General features: G+C 42.3%; 1 protein-coding gene across 3 annotated transcripts in view; it reads right to left on the bottom strand.

Moving 5' to 3' along the window:
* RAD18 (RAD18 E3 ubiquitin protein ligase) overlaps positions 1–16,773 on the bottom strand; it is a 588,315-nt gene extending 571,542 nt beyond the window's left edge. For all 3 annotated transcript variants that reach the window (XM_085624487.1, XM_085624486.1, XM_085624485.1), the window contains exon 1: positions 16,570–16,773. In XM_085624487.1, the coding sequence (XP_085480613.1) occupies positions 16,570–16,626 (57 nt within the window). In that variant the 5' untranslated portion in view covers positions 16,627–16,773. The remainder of the gene's footprint in view (positions 1–16,569) is intronic.
* Positions 16,774–18,304: the final 1,531 nt, after the last annotated feature.

The following is an 18,304-nucleotide window of genomic DNA, read 5'->3' as shown; positions in this document are numbered from 1 at the left end:
TCAAGACATGGCCCGGCTCCCTCTTTTGATGTGCCAAACATTGAGTGGCTATTTAGACCAACTGCTGGGGCTGTTATTGCAAATATTGAGCAGCAAGTACCTCATTTATGCCATTATGAATCCAGTCCTTTTTCCTAGTAGGTGACATTAGTATTACTTGTGTGTCAGGGGAGCATTGGTATCAGCCAAGAAATAAGCAGCAATTTAAATTCCAGGTTTACAAAAACAGTTGTCATTCAGAAAACACATCTGGTCAAAAGTATTTTTGATTCATATGAGAGCAAGTTCCATCCACTTTACTGTCGATAATCTTCGGAGGCATTCTGTGCCATGAGCTGTACCTTTTTAGAAAATATGCTGCTTGCAAGCATTTCTCATTGTTGGTTACACCTCCCAAGCCGAAACGGTTACCAATCAATGGGCCAATAATGTCATTCTTCGCTTAGAATGATTCACATTAGGTATATGTGGGAATCTGCTACCTGTGTACTGATGCGGAGTAAAGGTCAACTTCCAGAGGTTGGCCTCGCTCCTCAAGCCTGGTGGGCCCCACAGTAGACCTAAAGGAGTCCCTCACATCAGCCCTTCGTGGAGCATGGCCACGGCATCTATCAACATCGACGCTGGTCATCTTCCTCTTCTATGTGTACTGTTCCTCGAACCGTGGTGCTCTTCCCATCCTCTTGCCAGTCCCAATCAGAAGCTGCTATTCTCCTTCATCACCTTTCTTCCCTTTAACCCCAGGATGGCAGGTGTGCTGTATGCGCAGCAGACTACCTGCTTCTGGGCAGCCCATGGTGATGGACAGTGTCACTGCACAAGTCTCAAGTGCCTCTCCTCACCCAATACCAACTTGTTTACAGTGCCTGCTGTCCTTCTCATTGTTTCACCAAGCCCAATGCCTCAGACTGTGAATGCCATGTTGAAGCCACGTTAACTGGCATGGGTGAAGACGTGGGGGTTAAGTAAAGAGGCTACTATTTCTTCTCTGTGCTATGAGCGTCCACACACTAAACTATGTCAAAGCCTTCCCCAGTGCAATACGATACTGATGGAGTCATTAAATAGTGGCAAGTATGCCATTTAAAGAAGGGGGGAAATGCAAGTGATGGCAGATCCTGTTTAGTGAGGCATTTGGATAGGCCTACCTCATCTCTGCTCACTCAGCTGGCAGCGGGGTCTTCTGGGTTCATGGTCATTGTGGTAGCGCTTAGAGACCATTGGTGATTTGGCGCTTTATAAATATATATTAACATACCATAACATAAAAGATGAAACAGCATTTATATTTCACTTCACTCAGCCACGTCCCAGACCGCTTCCCTTTTTAATGTAGGTGCCATAATGCTGTAATCCTAAATACCTGAAGCACAGTAACTAGGAAGTCCAAAGTGTATGAAATACAGCATGGCCCTGACAAAGGGGGTCTCCGCAGGCCCGTCAATAGAGAATTGATATTTTCCACTGTACACTTGAACCATTGATTATGGCCAACAGTAACTCATAATGGTCACATATAAAGGACTTGAGAGCAGGTCAGCCAAAATCCAGTAATGATTCTCACTGTATACTAGGGAGCTCACATGTGGTCAAAGCTCTGCATCAGACTATCAGACTCATAAGCTAGAAACTTCTCATTTAGCTCAGACAAAGCAAACCGGTCTTGCACCCATTGCTTAACAGAGAAAGACGGGAGATGCTGTTTGACCATCTGTAAGACCCAGCTGAAAGCCAAAGATAAGCTTTCTAATGAAAATTATTTCGTGATTCCGCACTAATAAATAAAATGCAGAAGATCTGGTTGGATTTGGCTGTGCGGACTGATGCCAAAATTGCGTTGTGACAAACAAAGCACATACGAACAGAGAGCAAAAATAAGAGGTTAATAAATCAGACTATAACCAAGTAAAAATAGAACCACACATTAAGCAAAATCAATGGTCAAATGGTTTGAAAATTAGTTATTTATTCACCAATGGTCTTTCTTTTAAGAACTCTATAGGGAGGACCATAAAGTAAAAGAAGTGAGCATGACAGTTTTAATAAGATTCCTTATTGTGTAACTTTCGCAAATCATGTACAATATAAGAAATTATCTGTCAATCAATCAATAAAAGGAGCATTGATATTGCAAATATATTATATATGTATACACACGGACACATACACGCATAGATATATATTCATTTTTTTTTTTACTTTTCCAGCAACTTAAAAGCCAACTTTAAGTATCTCGTAACATGACCAACAAGTTTTGGAGTAGCACCCTTGAAACAAAAGAGGGTTGCCTTGGATACTGTTCTTATACCTTGGTATTACAAATTATTTTTAGGTATTTTGGGCGATGCTCAAGCAGCTCCAGACATAAGCCGACAATATGTTCCAAAGATTCTTCTCCAGAGTTGCAAACCTGACATACATTTTAAGAGCACCAAGGATTTTCCATGCTCCATCAAATTGTCTAAAAGGTAAATATAACCGTCTAAAACGTAGGTAGGATTTTTTAGGCTTAGGTATTCACATTAAAATTCAAGTATGGTTGCCGTAGCATAGTAAACGTATCTATGGTATATTTAAAGGTTTATAATTTGTTGGCATCTCTTTGTCGGCTAAGCTGCAGGATGTTTTTATCTCATTTTTTAGTAGCCGCTTTTGCACAATCCTTGTCATTTATATTAGCTTGTTTATTGCCTGCAGCTTATGCTTAGTCATGAAATCTCTAATGTGGCATTTTGTTAACAGTGCATTTGAATATTGATATATTGGTTCTTTTAGAACAAAACTTTCAAGTTTTTTTATCTGCCAAAGGACAGCCAATAAAGTAATTAATTTGGTTAATGTTGGCCGAGGCTTCAAAAGATGAGAGACCAAATTTTTGTCTCAAGCAACTTTGCAGCAAGAGTTCCTTAAATTAAGTAGCTTCCTGATACAGGTCATAAATACTGTTTCAGCTTTCCTTATTGTCTTTAGGGACTATCCAAGTGCACCATACAACAGGGCCAGCACTAGTATTGGTTTGGGCTGTGGTTGGGGTAGGGCCAACGGCACAGCCTCTGTATTTCTGCACAAATGCTTTAATTCCTCTCGCAATATTCAGTGTTTATCGGTGCAATTGTTCCAAATGTGACCTGCTAAACCTAGAACCTCCTCAATGGGATAAGATGGAACCCAGTATTACCGGAGGCAAAAATTATAGAGGTATTAAGTAAGACTCTTAACAAAAAGGCTTAAGGTTACTATTATTTAAATAAAGCTTTTGAAACAAAATATATATCTTGATCAATAAAATGTAAACTATAAAGTATAAGCATCTTCCAACAAGGATAAAAGCTGAAGACCTTATTGTGGTGACATTAAAACTAGGAGGGGCACAAAGTATTCCCATTCATAAAGACCTCTGCCATTACTTAACTAATTAATGTAAATGTTTCCAACATTCTGACAATAAGAAACTAAATTCCATTAAGAATTCACCGGGATGAACAATGTTTTATGGTAGTGATACATCTTTCTAAAAATCACCCACACACTGTTGTAATAGACTGCCACGAAAGGCATAAAGAAAGCGCTTGACACGGTGGCCTAGTACTATCTCTCGGGCACTCTGTCCTACACTTGGCTCAGGATGAGAGCAATCTTTGCTTTAAAGCCTTAATGTAAAGTAGACACTGCTAACATCATAGCTAACTGTGAGATTTCTGAAGAATCAGATCTCAACAGGGTGCCTACTCTCTCCTTTATCACTGAAATTAACAATAAAACCACACAAGACAAATATTAGGGGAAAAATGTGTTACCCATGTTTCACCATAATGCTGGTATATGTAGATGACCTAATTAGTAACTCTTCCAAATTAGTGCAAAATGAAAGCAATGGATTTCAACTAAAACAATATGTTGATTTATCAGGTTAACTAACAAACAGGAAAACATAAACACCCTTCTGTATCCCGAATGTTAAAGTAAGCCATGTGTTACATGCTTTGTTATAGTAAAGCTCATAAAGTGATGTTTAAAGAAAATATTGAGATACTTCATTGACATGAGAAAGTTATTAAGTGTGCTGTTACTCCTATAAAATATATATTATCTAAATGCCAATTTGATACAAGTTTACACTGATTGCTTGACTACCTTATATGTATGAGTATTTTCCACTTTGTTTTAGGAGTTGGAAGCTCTTTTAACAAAGGTCCTTACGCTGAAACACAGTGGTACACAAAAACAAAATTTAAGTCAGAGTTCCCTCCCAAAAAAGGGATGGTAAACGAATTCAGGAGTTATTCACTACCAGGGCATGTAGCCCCTCCACTTCAGGAAATCCCTGTCACTGAGCCAATTCAGAAAGGATCTCAACACCTGGCTCTTCGACTGAACCTCCACGCCCAGAAGGAGTAGAAATCCCCCTCAGCGCCTTGAGACCCTCACGGGTGAGTAGCCACGCTATATAAACTCCTGATTGATTGATTGATGTACAACTTAAAAGTACATGTCCAACCTTTTAAATAAACTGCACCCTACATTATAGGCCTTTTAGGGCCTACCCCAGGGGTGACATGAATTTCGCGTTTGTTATCTAAAGATTTTTGTCCTACCCATTTGGTGGCTGCAGCCTGTATCCAGGGTCACATGACTAGGAGTAGCTGTCAATTAAACTTTGTGTATTGCTCCCAGACAATGAGACAAAGTGGGGGATAGGTGTTTGCAGAATGGACCATCACTGACTTGAGGAGGGGTGGAGCTGTCCTCTACCATAGTTGCACATTGCAAAGACTCAGCACAAAGGGTTTCAAACCAGTCTATTGTGTCCCGAGAGAAGCTGGGGTTATGGAAGGAAATTCCAAACACCTCTGAGGGTGGAACCCTCTAGAAACTTCTCCTACTTCAAAGCTGGCGCCAGGTACAAATAGTGGACCCTTAGATCCAACTCATCAGTACACCTCTGGACCGGTGCGAGACTCCAAAGGACTGCTGCGCTGCTCTGCTGCAAGAAGGACTATTACTCAGCTGCTCTGCTACTCCGCGGCCTTAGTGATAAGTATTGGGCCTGCACCTTGAATCCAGGAACACCAGAGTGACTCCAAGGGCTAGTTGGCTGGCATCCTGATCAGTGCCTCCGGGACAGAACAGGCTCCAACCACCTTGAATCCTGCACCTGGACTCGACCTGCTGTGATTCCTGGCCCACAGCGGTGCCATCCCAGTCCTGGGAACCTTTGAAGTGGGCCTGAAGGCTGCCAGCCCAGCTATGGTCTTCTGGGCAGAACCGATGCAGCGCGACATCTCCTCACCACTCCGCATCAGAACCGACACAGGAATTCCAAAATAAAAACATAGACAAGTCTTCTCCTTAATTTTAGAAACTTGAAACAACCTACTAACAGCCTTATCTACACACAAGGCACATGATAACAGTAAGAGGTTTGAAAAATAACGATCAAACAAAAATAGAGAAACTTCAAGGAATACTATAACAATATTAAATTATACGTGAAAGTGGTATCTGCAGAGAACAGACATATGGTACAAAATTATGCTACTATTTTGCTTGTATTGACACAAATCTCTTGGCTGAGGAAGAGGTTGCAGTGAGACTAAATTGAAGGAATAGGCACTTTTTGATGGGGAAAGTATTGAACTTTGAAAATATTTGCTCCAGTAGCATGGAATTAGTTCAAATCACGGACAGCGAATTGTCAAGAAATATTTGAGAGGACAGAGTAGTATTCTAAAATCCACATTTACGAGACAGGGTGCTCATGCTTTCATGTGATAGGAAGCAATGGGTGGAGATTTAGAAATAGGCTGGATATTATAGTTTTGATTTCTAGGATGTAAAAAAGATGCAAGGAATCACTAACGATTATATGTAGTTAGAAACTGATGTAGAAATGGAAGATCTGTGATTACATCTATGGGTCAACCAACAGGTGAAATGTATTGGTAAAGAGTTTGTAAAATCCTGGAAAAGTGTTTCCTCTGAATGGATCAATGAGCAAAGCTGATCTCAGCCCTGATGGAGGACATTTTGATTATAATATCATCTACGTGACTCCAGAAAAAAACTGTGGGTCTGAAAACCAAGTTGCCAAAATGGGCCTGAAATTACAGAGGGGTTAAATTAAATCTGTCCTCACCGTACATACATGGATCTTACTGGAAGCGAGAATTAAATTCAACATCCTCTGCACAGCAAATAAACCTTACAGGAGCTGGGGCCCAAGTTACTCGCAAAAATATTAACCCCACCTTATACATCACAAGTCTTTACAATCAGCAACTGCACACCTGATCTCCCGAAGAATCTATAAATGAAAACACATGGAGGTGGGGCCAAGGCTGTAAAATTCCCTAAGCCAATCCTGAGGTCTGACACAAACTAAATTGCTTCAGGAAGAAGTTGAAAACTCAGCTTTTCCAGCTTTCATATAACTCTGCACTTTCATCATGAGGGTTGCACTAAAGATGGTCATCCTCTATATTGGGCGGACTGTACCTTCTCATTATAAAAGTGCATTTCTCGACAGGCACCGAAGAGAGAGACGAGAAGACCTACTGTAGCTTGGATAACTCCTGGCTTTGCTCTCTCTCAGGCAGTCTGCTTTCTATGGGTGTTCTCCCGCCACAAGCACGCTAGACTTCTCCTCATTGACAGTCTCTCTCTTATCTTGGCAGACTCATTCCATCTCTTAGTAGGCAAGCAGGCTTCTAGACACCAGGCAGACCTCGCTGTTTAAATAGAAAGGCAGACTACAGATGATGTCCCCTCACCTCTGGGAGACTGGCTGTCAGATAGACACATGCCCAGGTTACACAGAAGCTCTTCCAGTACTCTACATAGCATCATCTTCCTTGGCCCTGAAGAATCTGAAACTGGAACCAAGTGGGCTGGATTGGATTCCAAGCATATTCTAGACCATGAGTATTCACAAACTTTCTCTCGGCCATATTTACAGTGTGGTTTGTGGCCGAGGGCCGGACAGGTGGGAGCAGGGCCAGTGGGGGAGGGGCGGGGCTAGAGCAACAACAAAAAACTGGGACCATGAGGTTGAACACAGGCCCCTGCAGCGGACGCATTCGTCCACTGAGCCACCAGACCCGGAATACACACATCTCTCTCCCTCTCTCTGTCTCCCTCTCTCTGTCCCCCTCTCCCTCTCTCTGTCTCCCTCTCCCTATCTCCCTGTCTCCCTCTGCCTGTCTCCCTCTGCCTGTCTCCCTCTGCCTGTCTCCCTCTGCCTGTCTCCCTCTGCCTGTCTCCCTCTGCCTGTCTCCCTCTGCCTGTCTCCCTCCGCCTGTCTCCCTCTGCCTGTCTCTCACTCTCTGTCTCTCTCCCTCTCTATGTCTCCCTCTGTCTGTCTCCCTCCTCCCTCTGGCAGTCTCCCTTTGTCTCCCTCCCTCTGTCTCTGCCTCTACCAGTCTCTGCCTCTACCAGTCTCTGCCTCTACCAGTCTCTATCTGTCTCTGCCTCTGCCTCTGCCTGTCCCTGTCCCTGTCTCTGTCTGTCCCTGTCTCCATCTCTCTCTGCCTCGATCTGTCTCTCTGCCTCGATCTGTCCTCTGCCTCGATCTGTCTCTCTGCCTCGATCTGTCTCTCTGCCTCGATCTGTCTCTCTGCCTCGATCTGTCTCTCTGCCTCGATCTGTCTCTCTGCCTCGATCTGTCTCTATCTGTAGCCTCTATGTCTCTATCTGTCTCTGTCCAAACAGGAAGCTTCCCAAAACGCCATTTTAAAAGTCAGCTGGGAAAGTGCTTACAGCTGACTTTTAAAGGGCCTTTTGGGAAGCTTTCTGAAGGTGCCCTGACGTTACAGAGGCCGGCAGTAAACACAGAAGATGGCCGCAGGAGCATACGTAGTGAATACCTATTTAATACGTATTCACTACGTATGCTTCTGCAGTCATCTTCTGTGTTTACTGCCGGCCGTGGAAACTGCAAGGCAAGGTCCGCGGGCCGCCAGTGATGGCGTGTCGGGCCGCTGGCGGCACGTGGACCGTACTATGAGTACCATTGTTCTAGACAGTGGGCTTAGATCCATAGTCTCAAACTTCAGAAACTGTTTAGGGTAATTCTCTTTAAAATGTCGTTCTTGGGGTGCTCCAAAGTCTTTGTGTAAAGTGATGCTTCTAACAGTGGGTAGAACTGGAAATGTCTCCAATCTGGATCACCCACAGCATGGGCACAATGAAGTGTGAGATTTCTGCACCTGGTTGTCATCATCCTTAAAGCACAGCAATCAGGCACATGTAAAATGTCAGGTCTGACCTAGAAACATCCTCACCCTGAACAACAGATAATGCAGTGCCGCCAGGCCCGCAACCATACCATCAACCAAACTGGTAGTGCTCAATAAGAACTAATCACCAGTCCCTTGCTAACAAAATTCTGTGGAATTCCTAAAGGCGACATCCTCCTCATTTTAGTGTTTGGATTCCATTCTCCAGCTAGTCTTGGGAAGCTCTCCTCATCCTTCATTTTGTGCCTTGCTAAACCAGGGGCATCTAGAATGGGCCTGTAATGAGGTACCAAGAGGCAGGGTGAAGATAGAAGTTCTTCTTTTATTTTAAGTACATGGGTAAAAGCATCCTAACCACAGGACACACAGCAGCAACCAACTCTGGAGCACCTAGTAGCTAGGCAGCAAGGTATCGAGGCACCAAACACATTCTAATTCCAGAGCTGCTTACATGAGTCATACAGATTTACTAGATAGAACAAAATCATACTAAGAAATAATATAAGTGAATACCACACACCTTCCCCAAACACAAATGTGTGAACAATATCTAATAAGCCTAGTTACAGACATAATCATGAAGTTGAGCAGGAATGAGTACTCCTTCGCAGAGGAGGAATGCATTTTGAAGATGGTGGTTGGGTATGAGAAATAAGTGGAGCAGAGGACGGGTGCAATTCTATTAAGATTCCAAATGCGGCCATCATCACGTTTCACAGCATTGAGAAATAACTTAACAACTTTACGCGGTGTAGAGAACTTAGTACCTCCAATTTTCTGTGGGAATCGTACTCTCACACAATCACCTAGATTAACTAAAGTATGAGCAACCGCATGTCTAGCATCGAAATTAGGTTTCATTCTTTTTTTACTTGAAATCTTGGAGAGACCTCCACTGAGGATCCTCAGAAACACCAATTTCAGCCCTGTTACCTCTCATCCAAGATTGAAATAAATGAGTGTTAGGTGTGCGTCCCCTAAACAACTCAACTGGAACTTTCTCAGTAGTAGAATGACGAGTCAAACGATAAGCCATAACTTTGTCAAGTATTGTGCTTCTCCAGAACGACCTTGCTCCTTGGCTGACTGAATAGATTCTTTTAAGGCACGTTTGAATCTCTCAACCATCCAATTACACTCTGGGTGGTAAAGAGAGCACCATTTATGAACAATTCCTTTTTTAGCTAAAAAGTCCTCCATTTCTCTCTAGACAAGTTGTACACCATTGTCAGTTAAGAGAGTCTCAGGAAGACCCTCCCTGTAAAAAATGTTTTCTAAAAAATGTTGTAACATCTCTGGTTTCAATACCTTGAGTAATCTTTACCTCTGGCCATCTAGAGTACATGTCGATAAGTACCAAGACGTAAAACTGACCAGACTTGGAAGAAACAGGACCCAAGAGATCAAGGGCAACATTTTGCCAACACCTAGTTGGAGGTTCACGAATAATCATAGGTTGAGTTCTAGTTTTGCAGACTTTGCCACACATTCTACACTCAGCAGTCTCTGACCAAGCGTTCAACCAGGATATCAACACCTGGCCAGCAGAAGTGCAAACAAACTCACTCCTTGGTTTTGGAGATACCTTGGTGACCATCGTGTGCTAAATGAATGATTTTCTCGCGAAGAGGAAACGGAGGAACAAGGCGCGTTCCTCTCCACAAGAAATCATTGTGTAATGAAAGTTCATGTCTTACATTCCAAAATTTCCGTGCATCATCAGACAGGGACTTAATACCTGTCCACCCACTAGACACAAACTTGCAAACCTCAAGCAATACCTTGTCATTTTTTAAGGAGTCTCTCCATTCCATCTCAGATACAACACCTTCAACAACCTCACACACCTTGAAATTGTCTATCACCCATGAGTCTTCAGAGTCAAGGTAAGCAGAGCTTTTGGGTATTAAACGTGAAAGGCAATCAGCAACTTTATTGTCAATCCCTGGGATATACTTTACAACAAAATCAAAGTCTTGGAGTCCTATAACCCATTTACAAATCCTAGAGGAAACCTCATTTAGATCTTTCTTGCAAAACAAGTCTTTAAGCGGTTTGTGATCCGAGTGTACGACAAAAGAGGTGCCCCAGAGAAATTTATTGAGCTTTTTGATTGCCCAAAAAATACAAAGTGCTTCTTTCTAAATCACAGAATACTGCAATTCTGGACCAACAAGAGCTCTCGAAAGGAACATAATGGTTTCCTCTTTCCCATCTTTAATTTAAGGACAGCTCCCAATCCTTTCGAACTCGCGTCGGTGACAAGAACAGAGTCCGCAGAAGAGTCAAAGCTCTGCAAGGAAGGAGCCGAATTAAGTGCTCTCTTAATTTCTTCAAACTCCAATTGACACTGATGGCGACCATAAGAATTTTACACCTTTTTTTAAGAGAGACCTGAGAGTGTGAGTACGGCTGGCAAAACATGGCACAAACTTATTATAATATTCAGCCATGCCTAGGAACATTACTAGTTCATCCCTAGATTGAGGAGTGGGTAGTTCAACAATAATCTATACCAAATGCTCCCTAGATCTGACACCATCGCTTGTCAAACAATGACCAAGATGATCAATTTCCGCAAGATTAAACTTACATTTATTCTCGCGAAGAGTGAAACCTCTCATGCGAAATCGTTCGAGAACACATTTCAGTCTTGCATCGTGTTCAACTTGTGAAGAACCATGAATCAACACATCATCTTGATATATCTTGACTCCCTCTACCCCTTTTAACACATCCTCCATAGCTCTCTGAAAACCAGAGGCTGCAGATACCTAGCCGAAAGGAAGACGTGTGAACTTGTAAGGCCCAAAAGGGGTAATAAAGGCAGTCAGATCCATGGAAGTAGGATCTATGTTAACCTGATGATAAGCGGCACGTAAATCTAGTGTGGAAAAAATAAGTGAATCTTTTAATTGCGCCAGCATTTCTGTGACATCACCGCAACAACTGCACGATTGAGTGCACGCAAGTCCACACATAAGCGCACTTCACCTGAGGCCTTGCGTGCAAGGACAACTGGTGCAAACCACTGACTTGTCTCAGATTCAACAATATTCTCATCACGCTTTAATTTTTCAAGTTCTAAACGCATAGATTCTTTCATGGCCAGGGGAACATTTCGTACTTTGCACATGACAGGAATAGAATCAGGTTTTAGAGTAATTTTGTGAACATAATCAGAGAGACAACCTAACTTTTCGTTAAAGATCTCTTTGAATTCAGTTTGTAACTTAGAGTTAGAATCACTCACACTTGAAACATCCTTGCAAACTTTCTCACAATCAATACTTTTTGTGGAAGGAAGCAAGGAGATGTCTCTCAAGACAATGCAAGGATCAGCACCAGGAACAAGCGATACACCCAAGTCAGCCTGGTGAAACTAGCTAATAATGCTGTCCCCTCTGCATGATATGTACATTTTCCCAGCAGTTAACCTTTGTTTATATTCAATATTGCCAAGAAAATAACCGAAACGTTTTATGGGGTGACCGCCATATGCTAAAGGTTTGATGACTGGCTTATAGACCTTCACTTTACCATGTAGGTTTAAATCAAAGAAATCTTTGGGAATAAGAGAGATTTTAGCACCTGAATCAAAGAGCATTCTAGAGCACCTAGTAGCTAGGCAGCAGGGTAGCTAGGCACCAAACACATTCTAATTCCAGAGCTGCTTACATGAGTCATGCAGATTTACTAGATAGAATAGAAAAACCATACTAACAATTAATATAAGTGAATACCACGCAGCCACCCTGGCTTCAACACTAAACACACACAACCAGATTTCAGGGATGTGGAATTCCTATAGCCCGACGCCCAGGACATATTGTTTGGGGTCAAGGACAACAAGTTTTCATGTCTAATTTGTCCTTGGGACAAGTAGGCCCAACCCCCTGCGGCACAAACCCTTTGGCTACCAGTTTGCAGTACCACATTATGGATCAGGGAATGGCACTGTCTGCAGTTAAGGTAATATTTTGTACATATGTTAATGCTGTTCAAACTTGTATTTTTGGTTCATTAATTGAAAGCCTTTATTATTAGGGTGAGCGCTCTAAGTAAATGTTGTAAGCTGTGACTGCACTACTGACAGTGGTTCCAGTATAAAAATGTGCGCACACGTTTTCAAAGTTTAGCAATATGAGGCTATGTATAATGCTCCCAGAATGTTCTGATTTGATGCAAATATTTGCTGTAGCTTGACAGCAAGAATGAGGATTCTTTGCTTTCAAAATAAAATGTTCATAAAAAAATGAAAGCAGGAAAAAAACATTTTGCTAAACTACTGTAAAATTTCAGGTACCATTTCTCTGCAGCATCATTTAAGTAACGTGCTGATGCATGCTAGTATTTGCCAAAAATATTCATAATCGAAAATCAGTGTAACCAGTACCAATAAGATTATGGTTAACAAAAATAAACAAGCATTGGCAAAGTCAGTAGGTCTGAAATTATTGGTCAGTTTTGTCAATGTCTGGCTTGTTTTGGCATGGTTTTTCTAAAACCTTATTGTTGTGGGAGTTGCCAGGCCCTCACCATTATTTCAAACATTGTCAAAAGCAAAAATGTTTTTGGGCCTCAAAAAGCACACACTGCCACAGTAGTTACTGGCACTGAACAAACCTACTTTGTGTGACGATAAACTCCTTGTGAAAGAGCAGAATGCTGTCACTCCCAGTGAAGCCAGCCGATACAGAGAGTGAGACAGAATTTAAATAAACGCAAAAGAGCATGGTCAACGCCAGACCAAATTAGGGGCCCAATTATTAAAGAAAGTCTCAAAAGTGCACCCATGGTATAGGTCCCTGCATTAAGTGCAGCTATATGGCTTCCGTGAACTCGCAAGAATTTCCAGAAGTAGGACAAGAAATAGTACTCCTAGAAAATATATGTGAACTGCATTTTAGCATGAGCAAATGTGCATGTGTGGATTAGCTCATGCGAAAATCTGAGTGTTTGCGAGTTCACTTTCTCTCCAACCACTTTTTCCCCAACTCTGGAAGAAGGTTTACTTCTGCGATTGTCAGGAGTAAATTTCCAACATTTCTCAGTATGGGAATAGATTAGAGAAGAATTTTTGAAAACCCTTAAAACATGCAAGTTAGTAGGTTTGCACAGATTCAAAATGGTATTCTAACCCTGTAACTATTGCTTACCACTACCTTCAGTCCCAGTATGTAGACCTGCGGAAACGTGGCAACATAAGGGGATTGCAAGTATTCAAACACTACTATGGTATGAGCACTGGCATAATCAGAGAGGCTTTATCAGAGCACTTATCTAATGAAAATGCTATCATAATTTGGCACTACACTACATAGAATCAAAGGAACAAGTGCATTTTGTTACAGGACAAGTAGATTTATGAAGCAACCTGCCCCATGGACAAGAAGATATTTTATTAAATTCCACACCCCTGCAGTTTTTGCTACCGATTTTCATATAAGAGCTGAATGTTACACAAGAGTCAATAGGACACACCCTCACTCCCACAAATAAAAAAGTCTGGTTGACTAGGAGATCATAAAACACAGTAAACTGACACCACTGCTTTATGTGCTAAGCCCAAGACAGGGATAGCACGTCCGATGCACCACTTCAGGTCAAGATAGGTCCTGAACCTTGCATTTTGCGGAGAAGACCCTGGCTTCTGCGTCCAAGCTAGATTAGCTCGACACCAGGACCGAAATAACAATCATGATACCAGAGTTGCCAGCAGTTGGGCACTCAGGGCAGGAGTACATTGCTGGGTATCATGCAGGACATTCTCATCTCAACACTCGCCAAGTCATTTTCTATGTTATTACAATCCTGTAACACCAGTATTTGAACCCTGTGCCTGACTGACCTTAGTTTGTGCAGAAATATCGTTTTAATGTGTAATTAAAGCCTTTCTCCTTTTCTGTATAGAAAAGCACTGGCCTGGACAATTTTACATATTTGATGAGCCTGTGTGCCATTTTCTTATGTTGGCCGATTTCTGTAGGCCTGAAATGTATTTTCTCTGGAAGCTCTCGCAGTAGAATTAAACAGTTAAATTTCATGTGGATGTTGGATTTTGTTCTTTCTCACGTTTCTGTTGCAGGTGGAAGAATCATCCTTGTTAGCATAGAATAATGTCTTTTGTTTTAGGAGTTAGGCGAGGAGGAGAAGAGGATACATTGAGCGTTGATACCGATAGTTGAGAACTGGGAGAAGTTGGAGGGAGCCTGGGAATCAAGGTCATCCTACCGAGGCTTGGGAGCATCCTTGCCCAGTGTAAAGTTGCCTGTGAGGAGGTGGCCTGATGGGATGGCGTGATGCTGTAAAGGATTTTGGGACATTTCATTTGGTATTGGTGTATTGTAAGTAGGAAAACTGACCAGAGAGGAAGAGCATCTTAGAATAAGCTCTGCCTAAGTGGCTTTATGCAACTTGACCCGACCCATGTAGGGAGACTTCTTAGAAGGGTTTCATATGCTGACACTTTAATGAATCTTGCCTTGGGAAAAGCTAAGTAGGGATCTCACGTTAGTGTAAGGATAGAACAAAACTTTATTTTAAGGACTTTCGATGAAGGGTAACCAGGACGTGTTCTTCCTTATCTTTTGTACCCTGGTTCTCTAATTGATAATTTTGGGCATTTTGCACCGCCTGACCTTCTTTCGCATATTTAGCTTTGCATTAGTCCCAATGTATCTTTACACCCTTATCTTGAGGTGCTTGTACGTCCAGCTATTTTTGGCTTTGTAATAAGCCTACTAAAACTTAATTGGGCATCTGTGATTCTTAGAAGTCATTGTCAAATCGAACTGAAATGATTGATCTGCTAATGTTTTCTCTCCCTCCTAGGCTCTCATGCAGAGAAAAAGCACCATCGCCTCGAGGTTCCAGATTGAATCTAGAACTTGGAACCCGGCTCCTGCAACCACAACCTGGGCTGCATAGTTCTCCAGTATCCTGGGTTGCTAATCACGATGAACCTATTTTTTTCAACAACAGAACACTCATAACTCATTTTCACCAATAAGAATAGTTATTATTCAGCTTCTGTTTAAAAAAATTCACCAGTCTAATAAAGGTAGTTTGTAATTATATATTGTAAGTAGGGCTACTGGAATGGTGCAATTCTGCATTTGTGGCACTTTCTGCATAATTAAAGTCATATTACACTGGCCTCATAAAACAACTGCTGCAGAATTTGCAGATGTAAAGAAAAAAATATTTCTAGTTCAAAAAGACCAACCTACTAAAAATAAGTGCACACTTACTACCCTTTGCAAAGGTTAACCTTTCGTTACTTGATTGCTGTGTTCAGGTGTTAAACTGGTGCTAACAAAGTGAATAATTTGCCAAAACAGTATTAATGTGTGTTATAATGATAAAATAGTGACACAAAACTACAACAGAATGTGCCACATAATGCTGCATAATTTGTCTTCTTTACCACATAATCTAATCAACAATGTTGAACAACTGGGTCCTCGTTGTCGCATTAATTCCAGCAGTCCAGACTACAGACAGCTTTTATTAACTGCCAGATTTTTTCAGAATTGCACATCTATGGCTGTGTTACAGCGAGTCGTCAAAGTAACAGACTGTGGTTCATGCTCTCATCTCTTTTTTTTTTTTAAGTAGCATTTCACCTTGCTGGTCTAAAAGTTTTACACAAGAGTTACAGAGTACACTCAAAAGGGGTTATAGAAAAAGGGGGTGGAAGAGTGATTTTGTTTATTCACAAAAATTTTCCATTCCATTTTAATGAAGTGATGGTGGTAAGGTGGGGTAGGAGCTTACAGATGCAAAGAAGGAAAGAAAATAATATACCTCTAAATAATACATCTTGGGGGGTGGGAGGGTGTTACCTGGAGTGCCATTTTGAGTGCAAAACTATTCGATTTACACGTTGCCATTAGTTAATGAATAGTAGCCCTTGAGAATAAGCATACGCAAGTGCATAGCAAAGAATGCAAGAAAGGGTTTGCTTTGTCTTCTAACGTGTTCTGTTTTCTAGTTTTATAATCTAGGAAGTTGGCTTTCCAGAAGACAATCGTTTTAGGTGGATGACTTTAACAATACGGAATGTAAACTGGTCTACAGATACACTGTTGCCAACTAAGCTACATACTCCCTGTAGCAAACGAAGATACAGTTCGAGCACAGAAGGCCACAGTTCAGCCACTGCAAGCAATGATCAATCAATAGCTCATATTTTAATCGTAGCCGTTAAACAATACTTGTCTGGACATGTCAAAGTTTTGAAAGCCCTTTCCCATGCAACTTTGTTTTATCCACAAGCCCCGCCTTCATCATTGGCCCCTCCTCTGGCGGGTCAAACCCTCTCACCACTCACTTTCATCTGGGGGAGACTTTTGGGCCACTCCTCCTCCCCCCTGTCAGGACCGGACATGTCGACGTAGGGCGGTCAACTCGGTTTCCTGGGGCGAGCAGGAATGCCTGGCGACGCAGGAGAAGCTTGCACTGGCAAGGTGGGCAACACCGGGATCTCCTACCAAATTACGCGCGCGCTGTCTCAGCAGCTGGAGGAACTCGTCACGTGTTGTGACGCACTTCCGCTGGAGGTTTGTGGGAGAAGTAGTTCTGTGTGTTTCGCTTCGGAAATCTTACTGTAGCAGTGTTTGTGCTACAGGGAAGAGTTGCACTCCGGTTCTGGCGTTTGAATTAGGGGGAGTTCCTACTTTGACTTATCTCCTGCTAACTGAGGGGTATATCAAGACACATATCGCCGCTTTTTCAGCACATAGCGTCGAAAAAGCAACGATTCTAATATGGCACAATCATCAAGGCGGCGCTAACATGCATTAACGCATGTTAGCTGCCGTTTTCCGAACGCCTCCGCATAGCTAATTAGATGCAAAGTAGGTGTTCATCACATAGAATCCATGTAAAACATCGCTGACACAGCATCGCGATATTTACAAGGATGCCCCCGAGCCGTGAAGCGCCGATAATAGTTGCGCTAATGCCCCTTAACGCTGGATCCTAACGCCTGATATTTTGTTGACTACACTACACTATGTGTACTATTGGAGGTGCATTCTAGGGTTGAGGCCACAGGGCCCTATCAGCAAGCTCATCTCCAATTCTGCTGGATTATCGCTGGTTTTACTGCGTTGTCGCCGGCTATCGCTGGAAATAATATCGCCAAAGCGCTAAGCGTTGTTGATACAGCGTTAGCCTGGCGATAATTTCCTGCGATAACTGGGGTTAGTAAAAAACGCACTAAGCGTGTTCAGCGATGATTATCGCTGAGGCTTGTTACTATGCACCTAACTCTTTTTCTTCGCTATAAGAATCTGCTGCAGAGCAGGGTTCCTTCAAAGTAGTTTCCCCTCACCCAACTCAGCTCCTTGAAGGATACCTTCGGACGTATAGCGATTCGGGAGGGTACACGCGTGTGGAGGGCGTCTACCCACTGTTTTACAGGGTGGACGCCGTCTACCCTGCCAAGAAGTTGGGCCCCACAAAAATGTGCTGAACTCGCCCGGTCTAATTTCCAGACACAGGGACACTTTCAGCAAGCAGCGCCTGCACGTTGTCTGCTTTCATTCCGAGCAACAACAAAAACATTTAACACGTTTTTATATAGCGCAGATTTTACCCGAAGGTGTCAGAGCGCTTCACAATAGGAACAGTAACGTTAATTGAGGAGAAAATTACAAGTGGGCATGTTACAAAAGCAAACGTTATGTTACATGAGACAAAAGTGACAACTGTGCAAGTAGCAAAAGCAAACAAGATACAAGAAGTGGTAGCAGACGATGTGCAGGCGTGAGGGGGCTTATCAGATTCTAGCCGTGCCCATAACAAAGGTTGAAGTGAGGGGGTCATCATGCCTCCTTTTGTTACAGTATAGTTGCTGGGAGCTATCGGCTTCACACCTAGATGCAAATACAATGGAGAGGAAACATAGGAACAGTTTATCACTTCAGCAGTACTTAAGTGGCATCTTTTGACTTTGTTCAGTCCCTGTATATTAGAAATGCATACACTGTAAGAATGTCAGAAGTGTTGGTCTGTCCCAGTATTTACACAAATAACAAAATATATACCACAATTTTGTTTTA

This window comes from Triturus cristatus, chromosome 9 (assembly GCF_964204655.1).
Source record: "Triturus cristatus chromosome 9, aTriCri1.1, whole genome shotgun sequence".
NCBI lineage: Eukaryota > Metazoa > Chordata > Amphibia > Caudata > Salamandridae > Triturus > Triturus cristatus.
Note: the sequence above shows the minus strand (reverse complement) of the source record. Positions and strands in the feature narration are given on the sequence as shown.